The 26,035-nt window shown below is 28.1% G+C and overlaps 4 protein-coding genes across 4 annotated transcripts; 3 read left to right on the plus strand and 1 right to left on the minus strand.

The window, feature by feature from the left end:
- Positions 1–3,228: 3,228 nt before the first annotated feature.
- Positions 3,229–9,615, plus strand: PmUG01_13024700 (conserved Plasmodium protein, unknown function; the record flags this gene model as incomplete). The annotated part of the gene is made up of 1 exon (XM_029007222.1): positions 3,229–9,615. One exon carries the CDS (start codon positions 3,229–3,231, stop codon positions 9,613–9,615), a length of 6,387 nt encoding a protein of 2,128 aa, XP_028863633.1.
- Positions 9,616–10,310: 695 nt separating this feature from the next.
- On the minus strand, positions 10,311–11,030 carry PmUG01_13024800 (conserved Plasmodium protein, unknown function; the record flags this gene model as incomplete). Its single annotated transcript, XM_029007223.1, has 1 exon — positions 10,311–11,030. The coding sequence occupies one exon, from the start codon at positions 11,028–11,030 to the stop codon at positions 10,311–10,313; it is 720 nt and encodes a 239-aa protein (XP_028863634.1).
- Positions 11,031–13,580: 2,550 nt separating this feature from the next.
- Positions 13,581–14,153, plus strand: EMC4 (ER membrane protein complex subunit 4, putative; the record flags this gene model as incomplete). Its single annotated transcript, XM_029007224.1, has 1 exon — positions 13,581–14,153. The coding sequence occupies one exon, from the start codon at positions 13,581–13,583 to the stop codon at positions 14,151–14,153; it is 573 nt and encodes a 190-aa protein (XP_028863635.1).
- A 2,827-nt stretch (positions 14,154–16,980) lies between these two features.
- On the plus strand, positions 16,981–25,872 carry PmUG01_13025000 (NAD(P)H-dependent glutamate synthase, putative; the record flags this gene model as incomplete). Its single annotated transcript, XM_029007225.1, has 1 exon — positions 16,981–25,872. One exon carries the CDS (start codon positions 16,981–16,983, stop codon positions 25,870–25,872), a length of 8,892 nt encoding a protein of 2,963 aa, XP_028863636.1.
- Positions 25,873–26,035: the final 163 nt, after the last annotated feature.

Genomic DNA, 26,035 nt, shown 5'->3' on the forward strand with positions numbered 1-26,035 from the left:
ACTCTAAAATAACTATCAAATTAAAATTTAATTTTTAATATTTGTATAAATGGTTATGTAAATTATTCATGTAATATATATATAGCAAGGGTATCATTTTAGCATTTTCACCCTGTTAATCTCGCTCATTTATCATATATGTTTCAACTTGTATGTATAATTATATATTTGCGTATTATATATATTTCTTTGTAATGTTAATATATTTTTTTTTTTTTATTACCTTGCACTTGTCAATTACTCAATATTTAGAAGCTTTTTTAATAAAAAAAATAAGCAAATAATTTTTCGTGTAATTAAAGGATTAATAAAACACCCAAGGGGAAGTATATACAAGTCAATAAGGGCTAACACAATCAGAAATTATAAGAGGATACATGTATCAATAAAAGAATATCTCATTAATTAATTACAAACCTATTAGATATATCTGCGACTAAGCAGTAACGTATGCATGTGTTTTTATATACATGTATATCTATCTGTCTATATATACATATATATATATATATTATATCTATGCACACACCTTTGACATTCCTGCTAATTTTTCACCCTCCAAAAGCACATATTATAAGTACGTTACTCTATGGTTCAATGACACATAAACGATTTTATAAATATATGTAGGGAATGGTAAATTTTCTATTTTTGTTTGAGCTAAATATTTAAGAGTAATATTACTTAGAAAGACAATATATGTTTCTAAAATACGAAAAAATATAAAGAATATGTACATACATTTTTATATTAAATTTTTTTTTGTTGTTATTTACAACTTTGTAAGTTTTGAAAATTTGAGTTAATTTTTATCCTGTATCCTTTAAAAAATAGTAGAATAATACTCATTATATTTGTTACGCAAAATTGTTATATTAATATTTTATCCTCTGGGTGATTTTAATATTACCTTATATATAAATTGACTATATAACTGTATTTAAAAATGTGAAAAGCAAACCTAAAATTTCATTAATTGTATGCAAAAATTTCTCATTTATTTCACACTATTTCACGACTTAATAAGCCTCCTAACTAGTTATATGTTTATATAAATGAAAAATATAGAAAAAAAAAAAAAAAAAAAAAGAATCTATATGTATAAATTTTTTTTTTTTTCTGAAGAAATTAATCATTAATAATTTTATTTAATATATATTTTATTCTTAATATAGCGTTGTGCATTTAAATTCTTTGCCTTGCAAATAGATCATTTACTTTTTTCCTTATGCACCAATTAAAAACATGTTCGAGCAAAAAAAAAAAAAAATAAAATAAAATAAAATAATCAATTAATCAATTATATTACGTTACATATATAGAACTAACATTTAAAAGATGAAAGAGTGAGAGCAAGGGTGTGACATAATTTTTGTTGTTTTTTCCACGCACACAGAAAATAAAAAATTTGAACACAGCAATTCTATATATTTTTTTCTTTTTTTTTAATGTATATATTAATAAAAAAAACTAAAATATATAAAGGGTGTTTTAAATTATGAATGAGTTTTTAAATTTCCATTCAAAAAAAAAATAAAAAAAAGCATTTTTACTCAAATTTTTTTTGTCTATATTATAAGATAAACAAAAATAAAAATGTGGTAATTATATACCTTATAAATTTGCAAAATTGTTATATTCATAAGTTGTTCTATAATTTTTAGAAATTGCTGTTATTGTTGCCCTTCTAATAATACCTACATATACAAATAATGTACTTGACATTTAAAATGATAATGCAATTTAGAAAAATAGGTCACGTCACGTGAAAATTTAAGTAAAACGAATGTACATATATAAACATATATATATATATATTTATTTATTTATTTATCTATTTTCCATCTCTTTTTGAAAGAAGAAATTTCGTTTACACCATCCAATGAAAAAAAAAAAAAAGAAAAAAAGTGTGATATATTGAATTTCGAACTAAGATTACTTACAAAAGTTGTAAAAATAAATGTTTCCCTATGAACTAATATATGTAAATATATATAATGAACTTCACAATAAATTTTATTTTTTCGTTGAACACTATTATGCATAATTTTATGTTTTATATACTGTTATTTCTGCAACACAATTTTTTTTTTTTTTTTTTGTAATTGCTGTTTGATTTATATTTTGGAAAATTTACAATATCCAAATAGGAAAAAAAGATTATAGAAAATTACATTTTACGTTATAAGGAATTTGTCACAAGTTTTTCACAAAATTCTCACAAATTTCTTACTAATTTTTTTTGTTTTGTTGTTTTGATGTTTTGTTGTTTTGATTCTTTGTTGTTTTGATATTTTGAAGCTTTTATATTTTTTTCTTTTTTTTTTTGTTGCAGTTGCTTAAGTTCCTCTAAGCAAATCGCAAATTACGACACTATAAGAAAGGAGTAAATAAGTAGTAGATTAACATATTTTTGCAATCACTAGTTCCATATTTTTTAATGATTTTTAATTTTTTTTTTTTTTTTTTTTTTTTTTGTATATATTTCTGAACTGGTGTAACTCAAAAAGGTTTTTTCTTTTTCGTAAAACTAGTACCACAAGGGTTTTCCAAATATTTTTTTTAATGAATAGAATATTTATATGTAAATGAGACTCACAAGATTTTTAAAGAAATTAGTGTTATTTAAAAATACCTAATTTTTTTTTTTTTTTTTCATTTATTTCAGTCGTATATACATAATGTAGAACTGATTTGTTGTTTTCTTGTTCAGCTTTTTTTAAATACAAGCATATACACACGTGTGTATTTATGTAAATGCGTTTATATATATATGTATTACAAACATATATATGTATTACAAATATGTACATGTATTACAAATATGTACATGTATTACAAATATGTACATGTATTACAAATATGTACATGTATTACAAATATTTATGTGTATTGCAAACACTTATATGTATTTCAAATATTTATATATATACATATATATACTTACTGTACACACCATGCAATATTCATAAATGACCCATGTTGTCCTTTGTCATAATTTTTATTTTTTATTTTTCTATCATTCATTATTAACTTTTAATGTTTTACAACTTTTTATATTTTTATACAAAACTTTTTATGTCAACTTATTTTGTTTTGTTTTTATGAAACATCGTCAACCCCTCTTGACACAAACAGCAGTGTAACATCTTATGTAGCTTTTCAAATCATTTGAAAAGTGCAACTTGGCTATAAAAAAGAAAAAAAAAAAAGATAAGAAATACTACAATGGATAACATTATTGATACTTACGAAATAATTGGAAAAATTGATGACCAAAAATCAATTTCTTCAAATAGCTTGTTAAATAATGAAGAATTTAACGATATTTCTTGCATCGATATAGGAGATAAAGATTGTTGTGGCCTAAACAAGGCAGCCAAAAATATTAGCACGTTAGATGAGGCAAAAGAGAAGGAGATATATTGTAATACAAGCGGATACACGAATGGGAATGAAAATGAGAATGGAAATAAAAATAGTTCATCGAATTTACAAGATGAAAGGAAAACGGACAAAGAACAGATTGTAGGAAGTTGCAAAAAAGGAGAAAGTAAAAATGTAAACAAGTCAAACATGGTAATGTGTAAAAATGGAGAAACTCCTAATAACGAGCAAGAAATGAATAATAATGATACTATGCATGGGAAGGATGCTGTGAATGGGAAGGATGCTGTGAATGGGAAGGATGCTGTGAATGGGGAGGATGCTGTGAATGGGGAGGATGCTGTGAATGGGGAGGATGCTGTGAATGGGGAGGATGCTGTGAATGGGGAGGATGCTGTGAATGGGGAGGATGTTATGTATGGGGACGATAATAATAATGAAATAAATGCAAGTAACTTGAATGGAGAAAATTGTAGTACCATACTGAATAACATGAACGCAAGTAATAAAAACACCTCAAAGGGTGAAGAAGGAATTAAAAAAATTTCCTCAACAGAGGAATTAAATAAAAGCATGAGAAATGCAGATATGATAAATGGTAGCAGTATTAGTAGCAGCGGCAATAATAATAATAGTAATAATAAAGGTAATTGTAAAATAAGTAACAGTAAGAATAATTGTAAGAAACATTACAAGGTATTAATTCACGCTCCTGCTTGTTGGAAGGGAGAAAAATTTAATTCCACACCATATATTTTTGTTTATGATAAAACAACTAATTTTTTTATATATAGTGAATCGCCTCTAGAAATAGAAAAATATATTATTGATACAAGTGCTGATGATTTTGAAAGTAGGGTATTAACAATAATGTTTTATGACACTCTTTTTGCATGTTCTACATCTTCCCTTCTTATGAAAAATAATAAAGGAGAATTACAATACTTACCAAAACCACTTAGCGTATTTTATTTACCATTATGTAAGATAGACCTAGAGAATGATTCTGTAAAATATAGGTTATCCCTAAGAACAAATGTTATTTTATGTGATATAAACATAAATGAAGCTATTAGTTTATTTAATAATAGCTCAAGAATAAATGGTCAGAATGTAAATAAATTCAGTTTACATTTTATTTTGAAAAATAATAATTATACAGATAATGATGCATATAATTACCTGCATTATCCGACCAAATTTTATGGTGTGCCTCGTTCTAATTTATCATCCTGTGTACAAAAATATAAGGGAAGTAACGAAAGGTTATACAACAATGCAACCAAAAATAACACAAACAATTATGCTGACATTGCAACTAAGGTTAATGTTAATGTTAATAATAATAGTAATAATAATTATAGTAGTTGTAATAATAATTATAGTAGTTGTAATAATAATTATAGTAGTTGTAATAATAATTATAATAGTTGTAATAATAATTATAATAGTTGTAATAATAATTATGGTAGTTGCAATAACGTCACTCGTAGATACTTAATGAATTACTCGAGGAGTCAAGTACACACATTTAAAAATAACACTGTGGATCAAGACCAACTTATCTCACTAGATAAGTTGAAGAATAAATGGGAACAATATGCGCATGCGCATCTAAGAAGGGACAACACAAAAATTGGCTTATATAACGCAGGGGAAAAGAAAAACACAAAATTAAACACATATAACAAGTCGAGTGGTGGTGAACCCTTTGTCAGTAAGATGAAATCAGAAAAATCGTTAAACGTAGAAAGCGATAGCAACAACTACAAAGTAAACATAAATAGAAATGGCAATAACAACGGTATAATTCAAAATACGCTAAACCTTGATAAAAAGGATAATGAAGAAAATGCAAAAGATAGCTTACTTAACAGTCAGCTGTACAACAAACAGATGAATCAAAAGTCGGATGATAACACATCAAGTTACAGTAGAACAAAATCTTACTACGATTTATTACGTAACAACGCAAGATCATATAACGACTATGACATCAAAGATGATATTTTACCCGAAGACAGCGCTTCTATGATACATGTTTTTGATAAAGAAACTGCTCGTTCGGAAAAGGGGAAAAAAATTTTAGAAGGCGGAAGCACACTAACAAGCAACATTAGAACTGTTAATAATATGTTTACAACATGCGTCAAGAAGATAATGAAAAAGAGGAGTGAAATTAATAGCGTTGAATATGATCATTCAGTAAACAAGGATCCCGCAGATAGCGGCCATTCCAAAAAAGACTACGCCCAAAACGGTCATACCCCTAATAACCATGCAAATAATAAACATCCGGATTCACCTAATGAGGAAGGGACCCAAGATAAAATCCACTTCAAGGAATATGAAAATATGGACAACTTCAATGAAGAACTATCAGTAAACTATTCTCAAATACAAAATCTCAAATATTTCAATACAGCAAATTCTGTATGCTCCTCGTACTTGAAAAATGATGAAAACTTAATATTAGCTATAAAAGAAATAAAACAATGGATGGAAAAAATAGAAGATAAAGTTAGTACAATATCGTACGAAAAGAGTGAAGTTAACTTACGTTGTATAAATAATAGTAATGATGTTAAATATAACAAAATTTTAAAGTATCTAATAAAAAGTGTGAGAAATCATATAAAACTAAAAAATAGAAGTATTTACAAAATATGTTATTTAAATATTAGGAATTTGTATCTAATGAAAAAAAATGATAAAGTAAAATTTGAGAATAAATTATTAATAAGAAATTATGGAGATCTTAAAAGTAAATATAAAAACGTGTTAGTAAATTTATGCAAAAACATCTTCTTAATAAAATATTATGCTATAAGGGACAAGTTTCATTATAGTAAAAAATATGAAAATATGATGAGATATGTACAATTAGAAAAAAACGATTTATTAAGTATAATTGAAGAAAAGAAGTTCGATCAAGAAAATAGTCTAAATATTAATTTGATGCTATCAGTAGAGCTGAAAAAGCTACAAGAAGAAAAGGAATCTATTCTTAGTAAAAGTTATTATTATAAAAATGAAACGGAAAGTATATCTACCAAATATGAGTCTCTATATAAGGATTTTGATACCATAAAAGAAGAATTAGAAAATATAAAGAAGGAAAATGAATGTTTGAAGGACCAACATGAAAATATGAAAAAAGACAAAGAATCTTTAATAAAAGAATTAGGTGATACCAAAGCAAAATATTTTAATCTAACTGGTATATTAGAAGGAGAGGAAAAAATGTATGGTAAAAAAGTAGAGGAGTTAGAAAACAAACTTCAGCATGTTACTCAAGAAAAGAATATTCTAATTAATGAAATAAAGGACGAAATTGATACCTTTACAAAAATGATAAATGAGAAAGATGAAGAAAATATAAAAATAAAAGAAAAATTAAAAGAATTAAAAAATATAGAAGAGAAGTATAAACACACACAAATAAATTTTGGGGCTCTTAAAAAAGAATTTGAAAAAAGTTTTGACCAAGTCCAAATGATATTAAAAGAAATGATTCAAAAAGAGAAGGAATACACCAAAAAATATAATGATTCTATTAAATTTTTGGAAGAAGAACATAAAGATATAGTAGAAAAATTATTACATGAAAAAGATAATACAATTTACGAGTGTAATTATTATAAAGATTTATGTAAAAATCAATTCAATAAAATGATAACATTTGATGAAAGTTTAACAACAACAGAGAAATTGTTGGATCACGTCTTGTCCCAGTACCCGCAACTATTTAATGATCTCAAAATTAATTCTAGAAATAATTTATTAAATAAATCATTTGGGAAAATGCATTATGAAAATATACAGGCTGTGCGGGATAACATTAAACTAATTAAAAAATCGTTAAGCCATTTTAAAATGAGTTGTAAGAGCAGTTCATACAATTTTCATACGTCTTCAGATTATAACAAAAAATATAATTATAATAGTAATAATAATAATAGTAGTAATAAAAACAGTAGTAATAATAACAGTAGTAATAATTATTACAAAAAAACTAGCTACTCTTCCAGCGTAAGAAATAAAGGAATTAGTAGTCTTTTAAGACACTATGAAAATGATACAAAAAATCAAGAGGAAAAAAAAAATTCCTATTTTGATTATGAGCATCTGGATGAACAGATACTCAGCAGGAAAAGATCAATCAGTAACAACGCCAATAGAAATGTATCTATGGTTTCTATTAATTCTCATAAAAATATAGATCTAAAGAAAAAAATGGATTCTTATAATTCTATGTTGTACAAGAATGTTGCACCGTCTACTAGTACAACCGGTTCTATGATTAGTAAAAATAAGCCCCCCTCAGTTTTTGATAAGAATAAAAACAGTCATTATGGCACAAAAGAAGGAAGTCAGATGAATAGCAGCTCGAAATATTCGAAACATAGTAATAAGCTAAATAACTCAAATAATCAGGGATGCGTTAAAATGGAAAAGGTTGTGCAAAGCATTCTGAATCAAATAGACAAGGGGAAGGAGTACTCTGACAATAACAGTGAAAGTGAAAGTGATAATGAAATTATTAACCGACTGAGCAAAGATGATATGGCCAATTATAAGAGGGAATACCACAAACAATCTTGTAAAGGAAACGATGAATACAACGATAAGCACGACGGTAAGCACGACGATAAGTACAACGATGAATACAACGATAAGCACGACGGTAAACACGACGATAAGTACAACGATGAATACAACGATAAGCACGACGGTAAGCACGACGATAAGTACAACGATGAATACAATGATAAGCACGACGATAAGTACAACGATGAATACAACGATAAGCACGACGATAAGCACGACGATAAGTACAACGATGAATACAACGATAAGCGCGACGATAAGCACGACGATAAGTACAACGATACATACAACGGTAAGTACAACGATAAATTTAACGATAAATGCAACGATAAAATCAACAATGAATACAACGATAAAAGCAACAATGAATGCAACGATAAAAGCAGCGACAATTCTGATAAGATCAATTATAAGCATTATGATAAAAAGGGAAAAAACAGTTTTAATTTGAGTGCAACATTGCATGGAAGCCTAATAAAAGACGTAAACGAGTTGAAGAACATGGACGTTGAAAATATGTATGAACATCTGGGTTATTCTGATAACGTGTGCGTGTCAGAGGATATCGATACAGGAGATGGAGCAGGGGGTAATGGTGGTGAAGTGGCAGACGAAGTTATCGACGCGAAGGTTGATGAGGTCGTTGACACACAGGTCGATGTAAATGCAGTTGACCATTGTGATGAGATGAAAAAGCATACACCAGATGATGAGAAAGAATTGAAAAATAGTCATTTGGACAAGGTTGAAAGTAGTAAGAGTTCAAATGGAACTGATAAAATTTACGAGTTTGACCAAAATAATTTCAAAGAAATAATTTCATTCATCGAAAAAAATGTTATTAAAAATTCTGAGTCCATTCATAAGGATAAGAAAAATAATGAACTCAAAAATGGATATTCTAAAAATGCTTCTAATAATAGCTCCCATTTCGACGCTATGGGTGATAAGAACAATTATATTAACTACTACGATGACAGGTACAATAATAGTAATAATACTGCTAATATTAATAGTACTAATAATATTAACAGTAATAATAATGATGCTGCTAAAATTAATAATAATGGAAAAACTATCCCCGATAAAAAATTCCTCTGCAAAATAAGTAAGTTTTCCAAGAATGCGAGTTCATCCATTACCCCCTATAAATCATTGAATTTTAATAATAAGCAAACAGAAAAACATAAAAATACTGATAAAACAATTAAAACGGCCTTAGATAGTAGTTACATTAAAAATATAAGTAATAACACTATGACACTAAATTACAAAAGTAACATAACACCAAACGTGAAAAATGCTAATCAGAAGAACGCGAGCTATACAATATCAACAGCTAGACCATTAATAAACAGTTCAAGAAAAAACTCCCCCTTGATTTACCAAGAGGAAAATCAAAAAAATTCTACTAATAATAATGAGGGAAATATGAAAAAATATAATAGTACTCATTATAAGTGCAAAAAATTGGAAGAATCAGCTAATATTAAAAAAGATGATCCACAGAATGTGAACTATTACAAATCTTCTACAATCAAAAAAAGTTTGACATATGATGACAAGTTCAGGAATAAAAATACTGCCTCAAGTAAAACTCTTATTGTAAGAAAGTGAATATTCATTTATTTCCTGAATATTCGACATTATCACTTATATTTTTTTTTAATATTCCTAATCCTTCCTCTTAGTACGATGTACCGTTTGAGGATTATTTTTCTTTGCGCATCCGTGGGAAATGTGCATACATCCCTACATTCCCATACGTGCTTGTGTTCACGTGCTTACGTACTTACATGTTTACATGTCCATACGTATTTATGTTCACGCGCATACAAACTCACATGCTAACATGTATACAATTTAAGTACGCACAAGTGTATCTGTACGCGGTGAACGCGAAACCAGGAAAATGCTACAATTCAGTGTGATACTGAGAAATGCAAATAGTTTTTTCATTTTATATTAAAAAATTTTATTAACATGCATTTATAATAACTTGTCTTTTTTGCGTAATGTTTTTAAAAATTAAAAAGGTATATACCAGCACACACACATGCCCACAAAAATGAAGTAAATAAATAAGATATAATAAAATGTCTGCTAATATTTCCGATACTCCCTCATTTTATTCTTGTTCACTCTATTTTAATTTATTTCATTTTTCTCCATTTCAATTAATTTCTTTTTATCGAAAACAGTATTGCTTACTTAAAATGGGGTTTCAAAAAGTGAACATATAGCAGCGTATGCACTGTGCGTATTTGTGTGTATGTACGCATGTATATTATATCTATTACATATTCGCAGTGTTAAGATCCCTCCTTTTTTATTAGTTTCAAGAGAACTTGTTTCATTCTGCTGTTTTCTTTAAAATACTCCCCTTTTTCTAAATCTAAATATTGAGATACTTTTAACCATGTCTTATTTTCTAAATTTTCTTCTTTTCTTTTTTCTTCTGATTTTTTTTTTTTGGATTGTTTTTTTTTTTCTTCAATTATAATAGCCATTTCTTCGTACCACTTTTTTAAGTCTTCAGCGGCTTTTTTTTTTATTTCCATTTTTTTTTTTTTTTCATATTCTTTTCTTTCTTCAATTCTTTTTAGTCTTTCTGTTTCCCAAGTGGTTGACTCTTCTGTATCTGAAATATCTGATTCTTTTTCGAAAAATTGTTCATATGAATTTTCAAAAGACATTATTCTACTTTCTTTTCTTAAGGAGGCTGAGTATTTATTTAAGCTGTCATTCATATTATTACTACTGCTTTTATGTTTAAGATTATTACTACTCTCTTCAATTTCTCTTTTATTTATATTTATATCATTATAGACACTATTCAAAGATATATTCAAATCATTGTACGTCAAATTATTACTTCTATCCAGGTTGTCACTTAGGCTGTTGGGAGACCCTAACTCTTCATTAATTTCATACTCTCCATTATTCTGAGAAGTTTTATTTTCTACATTATTGCTGTTGATATCGTCGTAGTTACTGAAGCTAAATTGGTTGAACTCATTTAACTCACTCATCTTTGCTTACGAGCGGGTACACACGTACTGACATATACATGTGGGGTGCGTACAAATGTAAATACAAATATGTATAATTATAAATATGTATAAATATGTACACGTATATATATATATACGTATATATATATATATGTATGTATGTATACGCAAATCAATTTACATCTTTTTCCCTAACACCTCTGCTTCTCCACAGTTACATACAGTATGATGACCTGCTTGTTTTTCGTCAATTATTGAAGGGTAATATAATGTCACGCAGAAGTTATAACGGAATATATGGTATGTACAAAAAAAAAAATAAAAAATTTAAATGATCGTTTTATAACCAAGTACAGTTACAACTACAAAAAAAAAAAAAAAAAAGGAAAGAATGAATGAAAGAAAGGAAAGAACTAAAGAACGAAAAACGAATTATGCAAAGAAGCACTGTGTTACACGTATATCTCCTATGGCACCCGTTCTATATGCAACTACATACTGCACATACATACAACATGGAGAACACTCCTTTAGCATAAATCGTTCAGTTGTCAATACTGTTTTCGTATGTAGCAATATATGTTATTCTACAAAAAAATCTCATATTTTTGTGCTAATAAATTTTATTATTGGTAAAATTGTGCTGTTCCAGTTATAATTTTATTAAAATGTAACATGTTATATATACGTGTATCTTTTTTTTTTTTTTTTTTTTTTTTTTGTATTCCGAATTGATAAAATGAATAAAGATGAAAAAAAAAAAAAAAATTGTTTTATTTTTTTTATTATTTATTTTTTTATTATATTATTTTTTTATTCTTTTATTTTTTTATTCTTTTATTTATTTATTTATTTATTTATTTATTCTTTTTTATATATTTATTTTTTCTTTTTCGCATAATTTAGTATACTCTTGTAAAACAAATTCACGAAATACGAAAATTTAGTCGTTTCAGTTTATGCTTGAGAACATTTACACATAATAATAAACGAATAAATAAAATCATATACGTAGAAATCAATGAATTAATAAGTGTATAAAAAAACAAGTAAAATAATGTATACATGTGTAGCTATTGCACAATTATCTTCTCATAATGTTTTAACAAATTAGTTCGTTCTCCGAAATTATCTTTCAGTTTTTCGAATACGATTGGTAACGGAAAAAACATACATGCCTGTATGCTTCACTTTTTTGAATGAAAATATATAATCGCACTAAAATTTGATGAAGAACTACTGCTGTATTGAAATTGATTTTATATACTCTGTTAACGAATGACATTCTGGTACGTTGACATTTACAATCGCTTATACATTTACATATATGTTCGCATATACATTCGCACTTACCATTTACGTTCACATTTATATTAACAGTAATATGAACATTATTTTTTTTTTTCTTTTTTTTTTTTCTAAGTATAAATTTTTTTTAAATACACTGCAACTGAGCTGTGGTATATGGTATTAATTTTTTGGCTACGAAAAAATGAGCTTACATAGTAAGTACAATAGATATATTTTTTATAATTTTTTTTCTTCAACTATTACATGGTTTTTTACGGGCATATCAACATAACACGTTTAAAATTAGTTCGTGCGACAACGTATAAGGGGCATAATATTCTGCTAAACGGAGGAAAAAAAATTGGGATGTCAGTAGTGATGCTAAATAATTGAAGCGCATTAAACCAAGCGATATAAATGATGCTATTTGAAATATACGTTTTAAAAGGTTAAATTTCAGATTAAACGCATTTTGTCATTTCAGCACTTTTTTATGTTCTTATAATATTATATGTACATACATGTATACATAAGTACATACATACATATGTGCGTATGAACAGCAGGTACAAAATAGCATCACTTCGCAGCACCCGCTCTTGTATTTTCTTTACGATTAATATATATACCTGTTGGTATTTCTGCAATGTTGGGTAAATTTATAAAGCGCATTATTTCTGATGAAATGATTTAGTTAAACGTTTGTTTTTTATATTCCTTTTTGAACGTTATCAGAAATATCTGTATGCGTATATACGTACATGTATTAATATAACATCACTGATTTAGAGATTGCAAGTGGGAGTTACGAATACACCTGCATACGCATACACACACATATATTTATATGTTTTGAATTTATAACTTGTTCCTCTTTTTCGAAATTTTCTTTTTTTTTATTTTGCATTTAAGCATATATAAAAATACAAACCTTCAAAGAAACAGAAATAAAACATATAAACTAATATATGGGCAGCCACATATACGATTAACGAAATATACGATAAGCCAAATATACGATAAGCCAAATATACGATAAGCCAAATATACGATAAGCCAAATATACGATAAGCCAAATAAAAGATAATCCAAATAAACCATAAGTCAACTATACGATTATACAAGTATCCGATAAGCCAAATAAACGATAGTCCAAATAAATGATAAGCCAAATAAATGAATGAATAAATAAAAAGGTAAAAGGAAAAAAGGTAAAAACTGCACGTATATTGTGGGAGAAGGATAAATTACAGATATAGTTCATGTGTAAGAGTAAAAATGAATCGATGGGACTTCAACTTAAGGAAGTATAATGATAACAATGAAAAGTTAACAGAACCTTTTGGCTATAATTTTGAGGATGATGTAAGAGCTGCGTATGGGAATGGAGATAGTTATTTAAAAACAGAAAAGAATATAAACTGTTTAAACAAATTAAATAAAAATGAGAACAATAAATCGAATATATCAGTTTATAGTGAAAAAATTCTTGAAAAAAAAGCATGGGGTGTTTGTCTTAATGCATTTAAAGGACTCATAATGAATATATTTGTTATGTATATGTCCGGTGGCGCTTCAGGTATTTTTGGTATAATTTTTATTATTTACTCAATATATAATATTTTAAAATCTTTGCTTAATATTAATGATGCATTTAAAAGTGTGGAAAGTAATACTAATCAAAGTTTTTGGCTACAAAAAGTTTGTTTTGCTCTTATTAATTTTTTAGTTTTACTTTACATTATGAATGTTTGTTCAAATAGTGGCTTATTACCCATAAGATCTGCAGATTATTTTTATTTTTTACCTCACCAGAAAGTTAAACAGAAAGTCATGGGGAATCTTTTTTAAGAACAACTACTCAGTGGTATGTAATTACATGTAGTGATATGTTATATAGTTCTTTATTTTATTTTAATAATTTTTTTTTTTTTCTTTTCCATGAAAAATTCATTTATTTTCCAAATTTTTTTTTTATTATATCATATTATAGTTTTTTTTGTACAAAAAGTAAACTGTAAAAATTTTTAACACTTAACAAATTTCATATACGAAGTAGGTTAAATTTGAGTTTTAGCAAAAAGATAAATATACGCGTATGTATGTATATTCGTACGTGTGTATATATGTTCGTACGTGTGTATATATGTTCGTACGTGTGTATATATGTTCGTACGTGTGTATATATGTTCGTACGTGTGTATATATGTTCGTACGTGTGTATATATGTTCGTACGTGTGTATATATGTTCGTACGTGTGTATATATGTTCGTACGTGTGTATGTATGTTCGTACGTATGTATGTATGTATGTATGTATGTATGTACCCAATTTTGCAATTTTGACAACTTTTTTAATAAAGCATAATTTAAAATTATTTAATATTGTTCTTCCTATTTGCATTTGAAATAAGGTCAAGAAGGTTAACGCGTGTGTACACCTTAAATGAAATTGTATATATATATTTATTTATACATAGTACATATACTTGTAGGCATATCTGAACTTACATGTATGCAATATTCCTCTAAAGGACAAGTAAAAGGGAAGAAAAATAATTCTCCTTTAAAAAAAGTTAATAAATTTTTTTTTTTTTTTTTTTGAACTCATCAAAATTTAACAAAAAAAAAAAAAAAAAAACAATTAACTACATCCTACTTTGTATATGTACACATATGTATGTACATATATATGAAATTTAAAAATTTATACAAAAGGGAAAAACTCATAATACTATAAGTATGTTCTCATTTCACTGCGCAGGACATGCGGGTAAAATTTTTTCCATTCTGTGTTTAAATGGTTTGTTCGTAAAAAAGTGTTAGCAAGAGTAAGCATTTATGTATATGTACACATTCGCGTACTTGTACAATACGCTTTTTTTTTTTTGAAAAGAAAATTGAGAAACAAATTAACATTTACATAAAGTACTGTATTTGCAATTTTGAGCTTATAATAACAAATATCCATAATGATATGTTCTGAAATTATGCCCAAGCGCTTAAACATTTTCAAATTATATGTAAAGCATGCGTTAAACTTATATATATGAATATATGTATGTTATGTATGTGTATATGTATGTATGTGTATGCATGTGTATATCTATATATATGTATATGTTATATATGCGCATAAGTATATATATGTATAAGTATATAAATATATGTTACATATATGTATAAATATATTTGTATATATAATAAAAAAAAAAAAGAAAAATACGTAAATTTTAAAAGCTATACACCTATGAGCGTGAAGGATGTTACACAAATTAAAAAAGTAAATAAAAAAACGAACAAAAAATTAAACAAAAAATTTAAACAAAAAAATTAACAAAAAGTTGAAGAAAAAAAAGAACAAATTAAACAAAGAACGAACAAAAAAATAAACGAACAAAAAGCAAACAAAAAATAAACAAAAGACTTGCAAAAAATATAAAAAAAATAAACAAAAAATTAGAAAAATTCGCTAAATATTCAAATTAACTTTTATACAGAACGATATGTTCCCGAATTATCGCAAAATTTGTTGAAATTAAAAGGTATTAAAAAGAATGTAAGTAGCTCAAATCGCAAACAAATTAATGCCACTGTCCCATTTGCATTGCCTGCAAATTGTATACATGTCTCCCATCACGTATTTATAAATATATATATGTATGCACATACAATTGTACGTATTTATTAATATTTTTAAGAGTTTGTTTCCAAAAAATTAATACAAAAAAATATTAAAAAAAATATATAATATATAAAATAAGAACTCTTTCATATTTATTTTTTCCTTTGTTCTATTAAAAAACAAAAATATATTTATTTGAACCAATTATGATATGTGCCAAAAAATACAGATGCAACAGTGTTTAACATTAAAACTACTATTTGGAAAAAAAAATTTAATTAAATTCTAACACATGCCTATATGTGAAGTTACACATATTCTGTATGCGTAAATTTGTTTCTTTATTTTCATTTCTTTATTTTGCTTATTTTTTTAATTAGTTAAAAAAGAAATGAAAATTTTAATTTTTTAATTAAATATATGTATTTATTTTGATTTCTACAAAAAAAAAAAAAAAAAAAAAAAACAGAATAAAAACGGAAAAGAAAAGAACAAACGAACAATGCAAAACATCAAAACAAAATAATACTATTTTTCTTTTTTATAATAATTGAATATTTTTTCCCACTTTTATTATAATTCATTTTTTTTTTTTTTTTTATATGTTAATTCATTTTTTTCCATTTTTATAATAATGTATTTTTTTTTTTTTTTTTTTATGTTTAATTAAATTTTTATGGTTTTCATTTATAGACGAATGGTGTAAATAGTTTTGTGTTTTATATATGCATATAAAATATACATCCCATTTACACGCTCACTTACGCCATTCTATTTGTGTTCCATAATTCGTAAAATTAAACATTTGCAAGTACTGTATGTATTTTAATACAGTCTTTTATTTGTTTACGTAACTGGGTAATCACGGCTAAATATCATTTGTTCTGTTAATAAAAGCAAAAAAAAAATTTATAAAAATATAAAACACAGAGAAGTATAACATACGGCGAAACAAAAAATATAGAAAGGTTTAAAGTGCAGTAAAACGCTAAATAGAACGAAGTGCAACGTGAAGCAAAACGCAAAGTGGAACAAGGTTTAAAGGGCAGTAAAATGAAAAAGAAAAGCCACCAAAAGGGCCTGTATGACAGTCGCTACGAAAAAGATGCTTGTGGTGTAGGAGTGGTTGCAGATATAAATGGAAAAAGCTCGAGGAATGTAATTCAAAAAGCAATGCAAATATTGCTTCGGTTAAGTCATAGAGGAGGTGTACAATCAAATAATGGAGATGGTGCAGGTATTTTGGTTGGAATACCACATGACTACTTTCAAATGTTAAGTGATACATGTCAGTTGCCTTTTTTGTTACCAGAAAAAGGGGAATATGCAGTTGCTCAGATATTCTTACCACAAAATGAAGAAAGAAGACTTTTTTTATATCATGAAATAGAGAAAGAAGTGTACAATCATGGACTAGTAGTCTTAGGATGGAGATCACCAATTCCTGTTCGAAGTGATGTCATTAGTGCTACTGTAAAAAAAAGTGAACCATTTATTGCTCAAATGTTTGTATGCAAAAGATCAGTATTTAAAAATTATGATGATTTTAATATATATCCATTTTCAGATATAAATTTTACAGATGATAGTAATTTAAATTTAAATGATTTACCAGATGATATAGAATTACTTGCATTTTTTATAAGAAAAAAATTAGTCAGACATAATGATATGTATTTTTGTAGCTTTTCTTCAAGAACAATAGTTTATAAGGGGTTACTAACCCCTTCACAAATATATCTATATTTTGAAGATTTGTTGAGTGAACAATTTACTACATATTTAGCTATGGTTCATGTAAGATTTTCAACGAACACCTCTCCTACATGGTATGCAGCTCATCCTTTTAGAAGGATTTGTCACAATGGTGAAATCAATACTATTAGTGTAAATTCTTTATTATTTCAAGAACGCATGCAGCTAGCTAAAGCTCCTAGCTTTTTTAAATCTGTTTCCATAAAAGACTTACGGCCAATTAATGAAGAAAACTACATTATTTATGATAACGATGATGAGATAATTCAGAAAAGAGATACTTTTGAAGATATTATGTTAACACGAAATAGAATAAAAAAGAAATCAAGAAGGAATTTGCTTTTAAAACTGAAGAGGGATTATACATATAACAGCACTGCTTTACATTATAAAATAAAAAGGGAATACATGAATTCTGACATTAATAGTAACTCAGAGTTTTTGAGTAATGTAAATGAAGCGTCTAAGAGTTCATCGGACGACTTGATGGATCTTAGTGAGGAGAGCATAAAGCACACTTTGAAGGGGAATCATTGTAACAGGAACATTGGCGGAAATAGCGGAAATGATGGTAGTGGAGGTAATAGCGGTAATGGAGGAAACAGTGCTAACAGCAACAGTAATAACAATTGTGGAAACAATTGCGGCAACGAATGCAACAATGGCAGTGGTAAACACTTTGGGAAATGCGTAAAGAGACGGGTAAAACATGGTGAATCTAAAAAGACGAAAGGCGAAATTAGCTTTCCCTCGGATTCCTCCCTTTTCGACAATGCTATAGATTTTCTGACCATGACAGGGAGAGAAATAGAGCAAGCAATTATGATGTTAATGCCCAGGGCATATCAAAAAGATCCAAATATAAGTCCGTTGGAAAGAGCTTTTTATGAATATCATACATGTTTAATGGAACCATGGGATGGACCTGCTTTGGTTATATTTACTGATGGAAACAAAGTAGGAGCATCATTAGATAGAAATGGATTAAGACCAGCAAGATATAGTATTACAAATTATGGATTATTTGTTTTATCTAGTGAAACAGGTGTTGTTGATTTATCTTATGATAAAGTTACTCATAAAGGTTGTGTTTATCCTGGAAAAGTAGTATTGGTAGATTTTAAAGAAAAGAAATTTTTAAGACATGAAGAAGTGTTAAGTAAATTTTTAAAACTAAAACCATATAAAAAATGGTTAGATCATTATTCTATACATTTAGATAATATTATTAAACCCGTTTCTAATATGGAAAATATACGTATGAATGCATATAAATATGGTACTATACTAAGTAAAGAGGATTATTATAGTAGTGCTGAAACAAATTTAGATTATCATGATGAATTATTAATTAAAAAGTTAAAAGCTTTTGGGTATACATATGATGCTTTTAATATTATAATATCACCTATGGTAAAACATGCAGCAGATGGGTTAGGAGCTATGGGTAATGATACAGCATTCCCATTTTTAAGTTATTTACATAGAAATTTATTATACTATTTTCAACAAACTTTTGCTCAAGTAACCAATCCAGCCATTGATCCAATCAGAGAAGAAAATATTATGTCCCTCATGAGTAATTTAGGGAAAGAAGGGGATTTATTACATTGTTCCTATACAAACTGTCAACGAATATTTATAAATGGACCTATATTAAATGAAGCTCTTTATAATATGTTACTTCAGTTACCTGATTTTCCTCATATTATAGTAGATATGACCGTAGATATATCCAAATTAGAATCCATGATGTCTGGCGAATATTCTGGTGATTATAAATTTGATATAATAAAAAGTACATCATCACCCAAGAGAAGTTATCAAACTGATTACTTCAACAAATCAGATGAAAACAAAATGAAACAGGGGAAGGAAGAAAGTAATAAGAAAAAAATATCGTCCAAATATTTAATTAAATTTATTGATAATGTTAATACAAAAGTGGAAAATGCAGTTAGACGTGGAAATCAACTAATTATATTATCACATAGTAATATTAGTGAAAGTAGAGTACCTATATTTTCTATAATAATTGTAGGTGCATTACATAAATATTTATTAAGCAAAAATTTAAGAACGAAATGTTCTATTATTGTTAAAGCAGGAGATTGTTTTGAAATTCATCACTTAGCTGTTCTCCTCTCCTTTGGTGCTGATTGTATATATCCATTTATACTATATGAAAGTCTGCAAATCATAAAATATGGAGATAATGAAGCAAGATTAAGTAATCATCAAATGATAAGTAACTACAGACATGCAGCAAATTATGGAATTTTGAAAATTATGTCGAAAAATGGAATATCTACTTTACCAAGTTATAAGGGTTGTGGTTTAATGCAACCTCTAGGTATATCAGATGAAATATTAAAAAAATGTTTTATTAATGTATGTGATTCTATTATTGGTGGTGTAACATTCGAATTTGTGGAGAAAGAAATTTTAAAAATATTCCATAATGCTTTTCCAAAAAGAATATTAACATTAAATGTAAAAGACGCAACTGAAGAATTAGATGATTATGGAGAATATCACTTTAGAAATATAGGTAATACACAAATACATATGAATCATCCAGAAACTATTAGTTTATTGCAAAAAGCAACAAGAACAGGAAATAAAGATATATATAAAAAATATTCTGAATTACAAAATGAATTAATAAATCATTGTGAAATTAGAGGTCAATTAGAAATAAATTATAAAAAATGTCCATCCTATAATAAAAAAAAGAAAAAAAATGAACCCATAAATATACATCTAGTAGAATCAGTGAATAAAATTTTATTACGATTTTGTACTGGTGCTATGTCCTTTGGTTCATTATCTGAGGAAGCGCACACTACTGTTGCTACTGCTATGAATACTATGGGGTTAAAATCAAATACAGGAGAAGGAGGAGAAGCAGAAGACAGAATAAAACAACAACCAATTACTAGTGAAACGAATTGTAGTTCTGCTGTTAAACAAATCGCCTCAGCAAGATTTGGCGTAACTGCATACAGTCTAGTTAATGCACAAGAATTACAAATAAAAGTTGCTCAAGGATCAAAACCAGGAGAAGGAGGAGAATTACCAGGGTATAAAGTTAGTGCTAGAATAGCTTCAGTACGCAGAAGTACACCAGGGGTTGGTTTAATATCTCCTCCTCCTCATCATGATATGTATTCAATTGAAGATGTTGGGCAATTAGTTTATGATTTAAAAAATATAAATAAAGAAGCAAAGATATCAGTTAAGCTAGTGTCTAAACTAGGAATTGGTGTTATCACTTCTGGTGTTGTTAAAGGTAATTGTGAACAAATATTAATAAGTGGTATGTCAGGTGGTACGGGTGCATCTAAATGGACTTCTATTAAGCATGCAGGTTTACCATGGGAAATTGGATTAGCAGAAGCACATCAAACTTTATGTAAATCTAAACTAAGAAAAAGAGCTATACTACAAATTGATGGGCAATTAAAAACAGGAAGAGATGTTATTTTAGGAGCTCTGTTAGGTGCAGAATCATTTAGTTTTTCTACACAACCATTAATATCTTTAGGATGTATTATGATGAGAAAATGCCATTTAAATATTTGCCCTGTTGGTATATGTACACAGGATCCTGAATTAAGAAAAAAGTTTGCAGGCAAACCAGAATATATTATTAATTTTTTTTTTATGTTAGCAGAAGAAGTCAGAGAATATTTGGCTAGTATGGGGTTTAGGAAATTTTCCCAAATTATTGGCAGATCTGATTTATTAAAAAAAAAGGATCATTTAAAATATGACGAGAAAAGAAGGCTTCTAGATTTTTCTAAGCTGCTTTTCCCAGGATGGAAATATTATGCAGAGGATGAAATTAAGGATGATAATAGTAATAATAATAATAAGAAGAAGAAGAAGAAGAGATATACCAAAAATGGAAGTGATAAGAAGCGAACGAATGTAAATACGTATTATGTAAATTCAAAGTACAAGGGAAACAACAATACAAGTCTGACTAGGCTAGCAAAAATGAGGGGAAAAAGCGTTTTAATAAATGAAACATTTAACACTGTTAAAAAATATGATTCATCGAAAACGACCGATGGTGGATGTTGCGTCAATGGTGCTGATAAAAACGTAAACGCATTTTATGTTGACAGTTGTGAGTGCGAAGATGCGGAATACGCAGGGGATGAAGAAGAGGAAGAAGAGGAGGACGAAGAACAAGAGGAAGAGGAGGATGAGGGGGAAGAGGAAGAGGAAGAGGAGGATGAGGATGAGGGGGAAGAGGAGGAGGACGAAGAGGACGAAGAAAACATCGGGGATGAAGGGAAGACGGAAGAAGTACGCAGCTCGAACAATGAAGAGCCAGGAAAAAATGAAAGAGCGAAGAAAAGATATAAGGATCACACCGAAGAGAACAAGGTCATCCAAGAAAGTAAACCAAATGAAAAGGTAAAATATTACGTAACTGTTAATGGTAAGAATATGAAAAATGTCCAGGTACCAAATAAGAAGTTGAGAAAAATATTAGTTGAAAAAAAAAGTCATGGGAAAAAAAAAAAAAAACTTAAACCTATTCCAATTTTTTGTTGTGAAGCACAAAATCATAAGCTGTCTGATGTTATTGATAGAGAATTAATAAGAAGGTCTAAAATATCTCTACTAAACTGCACACCAGTAAGTATAAAGATGCCAATAAAAAATACAGATAGAGCAGTTGGAGCTATGTTAAGTTATCATATCATTCAGAAATATGGAGAACAAGGGTTACCAATAGATACTATAAATGTAAAATTTAGAGGCACAGGAGGATTATCATTTGGTGTTTTTCTAACAAGTGGTGTAAATTTTGAATTAGAAGGAGATGCAAACGATTTTGTAGGAAAAGGATTATCAGGTGGTATTATATCTGTACATTTTCCTAAGAACTCATTATTTATAAATGAATGTCAAAAAAATATGATTGCAGGAAATTCTGTTTTGTATGGTGCTACTAAAGGAAGGGCATTTTTCGCCGGAAGAGCAGGTGAACGATTTGCTGTTCGAAATTCTGGAGCTATTGCTGTTGTTGAAGGAGTTGGATGTCATGGTTGTGAATATATGACCAAAGGTATTGTAGTAGTTTTAGGAGAAATAGGATGTAATTTTGCAGCTGGTATGAGTGGAGGAATAGCATATGTATTAGATATTAATGAAAAGAATGTAAATCATCAAATGGTCGATTTGAAAGTATGTAAAACTATGGATGAAAAAATGACATTAGAAAAGTTATTACATGAACATTATGAACGAACCAATTCATGTACTGCTAAAATATTACTACAAAACTTTGATGATAATTTACAACGATTTACTAAAATTATCCCAAGAGATATTAAAAGAGTGTTAACTGAAGCTTGTATAGAATTTGTAAAAACAGGTAATGAAGAAGCTGCTGCTATATTAGATGACTGGGCTTCCCTACTAAAGAGTGTAGACCAACCAGAAAGCATGTATAAAAAAGCTATGCAATTTTTTACCACAATTTCGGATGATATATCAGGATTGCCAAAAACATTGGCATTAAGAAATGTTGACGGGTTAATTATATATGATATATTGCAAGATAATCACAGTAAAAAATTGTTAACTATAAAAAATCCGTCCAGTGATATGAATACAATATATAGTGAACAACATGGTATAAAAAAAAAAAAATATTTCGATTTTGAAAGATTTACACATAATTTAGAATTGTGTAGAAAAAATAACAGAAAGTGGAGAAGATATGCTGAAATTCCTTTTAAGTGTAGTGCTTTTGCTAATTTTAAAAGTATTTTCCCAAAAACTCTAGATGAGAAATCTAAAGAAATGATAAAGAAATATATGCTTAATGAAAAATACCTCTTAGACTTGCATTTAAAATCGTTAAACTCTAATAAATTTATTGAATGCTTAATAAGTAGAGAAGAAGGAGATGATTATATCAGTATGAATCAAAAACAAATAAGTCCTAATATATATACTTTGAAAAAATTACTTTGTGCAAATGATAATAATGATAGCAATGCGCCGGGTGATCAGACTCAAAAAATACCCAGTGTTGTTCCTCTTAATAATGATGAGGATTCTCTATATGCTGCTAGAAGTGTGGAAAGTAATGTCGCTAGGATGAGAGCCTACAGCAGGGGTAGCACTACTGTATCTACCAATGCTCCTTGGACATCTATGTCAAATACAAATAACGCTGCCTATACTACTACCGATTCCCCTGAAGGGAGAGACGCTCGTCTTGCTATTGGCAAAGAAGTTGTTATGCTTACCCCGAATAATAATGAAAATGAAACAAACGATACAACAAAAGCATCAACAGATTATGCAAATGTTCCAAATATGAACTTAGCAAAGCCATTTTTAGTTGCTAATCCAAATAAAGTGACTGGGTTTAAGGAATATGAAAGATTATCACACCCGTTAAAAGATATTAGTAGTAGAGTACTAGATTATTCAGAAATAATTGTGCCTATAAATGCAAAAAGTAAATTACATAATCAGTTATTAAAAACACAAGCATCTAGATGTGTGGATTGTGGTACTCCAACTTGTCATTATCCTAATTCAAGTGGTGGAGGATGTCCATTAGGTAATAGAATATTTGATTGGAATAATTTAATTTATGAAAATGAATGGAAAAAGGCTTTAGAACGTTTATTAGATACTAACAATTTCCCAGAAATAACAGGGAGAGTTTGTCCTGCCCCATGTGAAGATGCATGTGTGTTAAGTATAAATGATAAACCTGTCTCTATAAAATTTATAGAACTTTCTATTATTGAAGCTGGTTTTTTAAAAAAGTGGATCCAACCAATTATACCATGTCAAAGGACAGGTAAAAGGGTAGCAATAGTTGGATCAGGTCCTGCAGGGTTAACAGCAGCACAACAATTAAATAAAGCAGGACATGAAGTTACAATTTTTGAAAAAGATGAATACTTTGGTGGATTACTAATGAACGGAATTCCAAATGTACGTTTAGATAAAAAAATTATAGAAAGAAGATTAATACTAATGAAAAAGGAAGGAATTATTATGAAGAATAATATAAATGTAGGGGTTGATATAAAACTATCTGACTTAATGGAAACATATGATGCTATTTTGTTAGCTACTGGTTTTAAAATACCTAGAACGTTGGATATTCCTGGTGCAAATTTACATAATATATATTTTTCTATGGATTTTTTAACATCCTGTCAGAAATCGTTAATCAAATCTGATCTTATGGATGACAATTATATTGATGTCTCTGAAAAACATGTAATCATATTAGGTGGTGGTAAAACAGCTGTTGACTGTATTAGTTTAGCTATTCGTATGGGTGCTGCTAGTGTTTTACAATTTACTAGACAGGATGTACCACCTATAAGTACGACAGATTATTGCTGGCCAGGATTAAAAAATATTTTCAAAGTCGAATATTCGCATGAAGAAGCTATTATTATACAAGGAAGAGACCCACGAGAATTTTGCGTCAGAAGTTTAGAATTTATCCCGTCCAGTAAAGACCCCAAGAGGGTATCTGGAGTTAGAGCAATAAAGGTCAAGTTAAAAAAGTGCTCAAAATTTGAGAACAGGAAAAACAGTGCAACGGCTACTAATACTAATACTTCCAATATCACCACTGCCATTGCTACTACCGCTAAAAGTGAAGCAAAAAAACAGTCAAGTAAGTCAAATAAAATGAAAAGTTATAAACATCCAGAGAAGCCAAACGGACAGGGAACTACAACTGCTAGCTCTCACTCTTCATCTTCTATGGCTGACAATGACATTATTCAAAATTATCATTTACGAAAAGATCACAAAGAATATTTTGATATTCCATTTACTGAAAGAATTTACAAAGCAGATGTTGTAATATTAGCACTAGGTTTTTACAAAACAGATGATTCTATTTGGGAAAAGGATTCAATTAAAATTGAACTTGACAATTATAATTGTATAAAAACAAAAAATAGAATATATCAAACTAATTATAAAAAGATATTTGCATGCGGAGATTGTAGAATAGGTCCTAGCACAGTTGTGCAGGCCATAGCAGAAGGAAGAGATGTCGCATCGAAGATCGATGAATTTATAACCAATTCAGATTCCATACTCCCTTCGTGTAACACCTATTATTATTACCCTAAAAATTATAAAAATGTTCCGTTTAGGTCTTCTCACTGGGGTTAACATTTGTCCCTACTGTACCCATGTTCATGTTGCAGGGGTTACTTGTGTTAGGGTCATTTGTAGAACATCCATTTTAGTATTTACCATTTGACTTTGCACAAGCCGCCTTTTCACTAACTCTCATTTTACTATTTATCTTTTCACTATATGCCTTTTCATTGTG

This window comes from Plasmodium malariae (genome assembly GCF_900090045.1).
Source record: "Plasmodium malariae genome assembly, chromosome: 13".
NCBI lineage: Eukaryota > Apicomplexa > Aconoidasida > Haemosporida > Plasmodiidae > Plasmodium > Plasmodium malariae.